This window comes from Oncorhynchus keta, chromosome 17 (assembly GCF_023373465.1).
Source record: "Oncorhynchus keta strain PuntledgeMale-10-30-2019 chromosome 17, Oket_V2, whole genome shotgun sequence".
In the NCBI taxonomy this organism is placed as follows: domain Eukaryota; kingdom Metazoa; phylum Chordata; class Actinopteri; order Salmoniformes; family Salmonidae; genus Oncorhynchus; species Oncorhynchus keta.
This window is the reverse complement of record NC_068437.1, coordinates 62,629,585-62,632,084: the sequence shown is the minus strand read 5'-3', so window position 1 is coordinate 62,632,084 and position 2,500 is coordinate 62,629,585. Positions and strand designations below refer to the sequence as shown.

The window sequence follows — 2,500 nt, the reverse complement described above, 5'->3', positions numbered from 1 at the left end:
GGACATCACAGAGGAGAGAAGGAGAGGGAGACATCACACAGGAGAGAAGGAGAGGGAGACATCACACAGGAGAGAAGGAGAGGGGGACATCACACAGGAGAGAAGGAGAGGGAGACATCACACAGGAGAGAAGGAGAGGAGACATCACACAGGAGAGAAGGAGAGGGGGACATCACACAGGAGAGGAGAGGGGACATCACACAGGAGAGAAGGAGAGGAGACATCACACAGGAGAGAAGGAGGGAGACATCACACAGGAGAGAAGGAGAGGGAGACATCACACAGGAGAGAAGGAGAGGGAGACATCACACAGGAGAGGAGGGGGACATCACAGAGGAGAGAAGGGAGGGAGACATCACACAGGAGAGAAGGAGAGAGAGACATCACACAGGAGAGAAGGAGAGGGAGACATCACAGAGGAGAGAAGGAGAGGGAGACATCACAGAGGAGAGAAGAGAGGGAGACATCACACAGGAGAGAAGGAGAGGGGGACATCACACAGGAGAGAAGGAGAGGGGGACATCACACAGGAGAGGAGAGGGAGACATCACACAGGAGAGAAGGAGAGGAGGACATCACAGAGGAGAGAAGGAGAGGGAGACATCACAGGAGAGAAGGAGAGGGAGACATCACACAGGAGAGAAGGAGAGGGGACATCACACAGGAGAGAAGGAGAGGGAGACATCACACAGGAGAGAAGGAGAGGGGGACATCACACAGGAGAGAAGGAGAGGGGGACATCACAGAGGAGAGAAGGAGAGGGAGACATCACACAGGAGAGAAGGAGAGGGAGACATCACACAGGAGAGAAGGAGAGGGGGACATCACACAGGAGAGAAGGAGAGGGAGACATCACACAGGAGAGGAGAGGGAGACATCACACAGGAGAGAAGGAGAGGGGGACATCACACAGGAGAGGAGAGGGGGACATCACACAGGAGAGAAGGAGAGGGAGACATCACACAGGAGAGAAGGAGAGGGAGACATCACACAGGAGAGAAGGAGAGGGAGACATCACACAGGAGAGAAGGAGAGGGAGACATCACACAGGAGAGGAGAGGGGGACATCACAGAGGAGGAAGGGGAGGGAGACATCACACAGGAGAGAAGGAGAGAGAGACATCACACAGGAGAGAAGGAGAGGGAGACATCACAGAGGAGAGAAGGAGAGGAGACATCACACAGGAGAGAAGGAGAGGGGGACATCACAGAGGAGAGAAGGAGAGGGGGACATCACACAGGAGAGAAGGAGAGAAGGAGAGGGGGACATCACAGAGGAGAGAAGGAGAGGGAGACATCACACAGGAGAGAAGGAGAGGGAGACATCACACAGGAGAGAAGGACAGGGACACATCATTTCCATACAGATTATTTTCTAGAAGGGTTTTGTCCGTCTCAGAATGACTTTACACTCATATTACTGTTACTTGGAATATTTGTTTATAATGGCACTATTTTATTTAAAGATTTTCTGTGATTCCATGGGACATCGTTGCAGTGACCAAAATGGCACCGTACCTACAGTAGGCTAGTAGAGGACAGACAGACAGAAACAGGGGGACCATTGGCAGGGTGGCGGAGGGAGACAGGGGTGAATGAGAAGAAACCGAGGAAGAGAGCAGAGAAGTAGAATAGAACAGATAGAGGAGAAGAGAGGAGAAGAGAGGAGGGCAGAGGGGTCTAAAGGTAACGAGAGCGGATGGCTAATTGTACCCGTATTTTGCAGCCTGGTAGCTAGTCAGTGTTGTGCATAAGGATGGGGACGTTGGAGGGAGGGGGAGGGTATGGGGTCACTGAAGAGGGGGGTAGGCGGGACCATCAGGCCTTGAGAGCGTGCCATTGGGCCACATTGGTACGCGGCCGGCCCATCATGTCCTTCCAGTGTTTCACTTCCGCTGGACCACTCTTCCATGATAGGTAGATCTGAGAAAGAAAGAGAGAGAGAGAGAGGAAGGGAGAGGGGTAGGGAGAGATGGAGAGAAAGAGAGAAAGAAAGGGAGAGAGATAGAGAGAGAGGGAGGGAGAGGGGGTAGGGAGAGATGGAGAAAAAGAGAGAAAGAAGGGGAGAGAGAGAGAGAGAGTGAGAGAGAGACAAAGAGAGAGACAAAGAGAGATACAGAGAGAGAGAGAGGGAGGGAGTGCCGAGAGAGAGATTTTTTGTCCATCAAAATAATCCAATCAGGGATGTTCTCAGGTTTAACCCAGGTAAAATGGGCAGGGAGCGGTGAGTTGGTTACCTTGCCGATGACATCGTTGCGGCTGAGCCGGTCCTTGTCCATGACCGTGATGATGATGGTGGTCTCCCGGAGGACGTGGGCCGGAACCTCGAAGGGGAAAGACTCATTGAAGACGGGGTTGAGACAACGCTTTATAGTCACTGTCTTCTTCTTCTCAATGCGTTTGTCCTTGTGCATCAGCCAAAGCTTCACATAGGGGTCTGAAAGGAGGAGGTGGAAGAGGAGGAGGAAGAGGAAGAGGAGGAGGAGGAGGAAGAGGTGGA

The 2,500-nt window shown here is 52.6% G+C and overlaps 1 protein-coding gene across 4 annotated transcripts in view; it reads right to left on the bottom strand.

The window, feature by feature from the left end:
• Positions 1–1,186: 1,186 nt before the first annotated feature.
• Positions 1,187–2,500, bottom strand: part of LOC118379727 (synaptotagmin-7-like) — a 167,739-nt gene continuing 166,425 nt past the window's right edge. For all 4 annotated transcript variants that reach the window (XM_052466995.1, XM_052466996.1, XM_052466993.1 and 1 more), the window contains 2 exons: positions 2,238–2,437; positions 1,187–1,923 (listed from right to left, as the gene is read on the bottom strand). In XM_052466995.1, the coding sequence (XP_052322955.1) occupies positions 1,819–1,923; positions 2,238–2,437 (305 nt within the window). In that variant the 3' untranslated portion in view covers positions 1,187–1,818. The remainder of the gene's footprint in view (positions 1,924–2,237; positions 2,438–2,500) is intronic.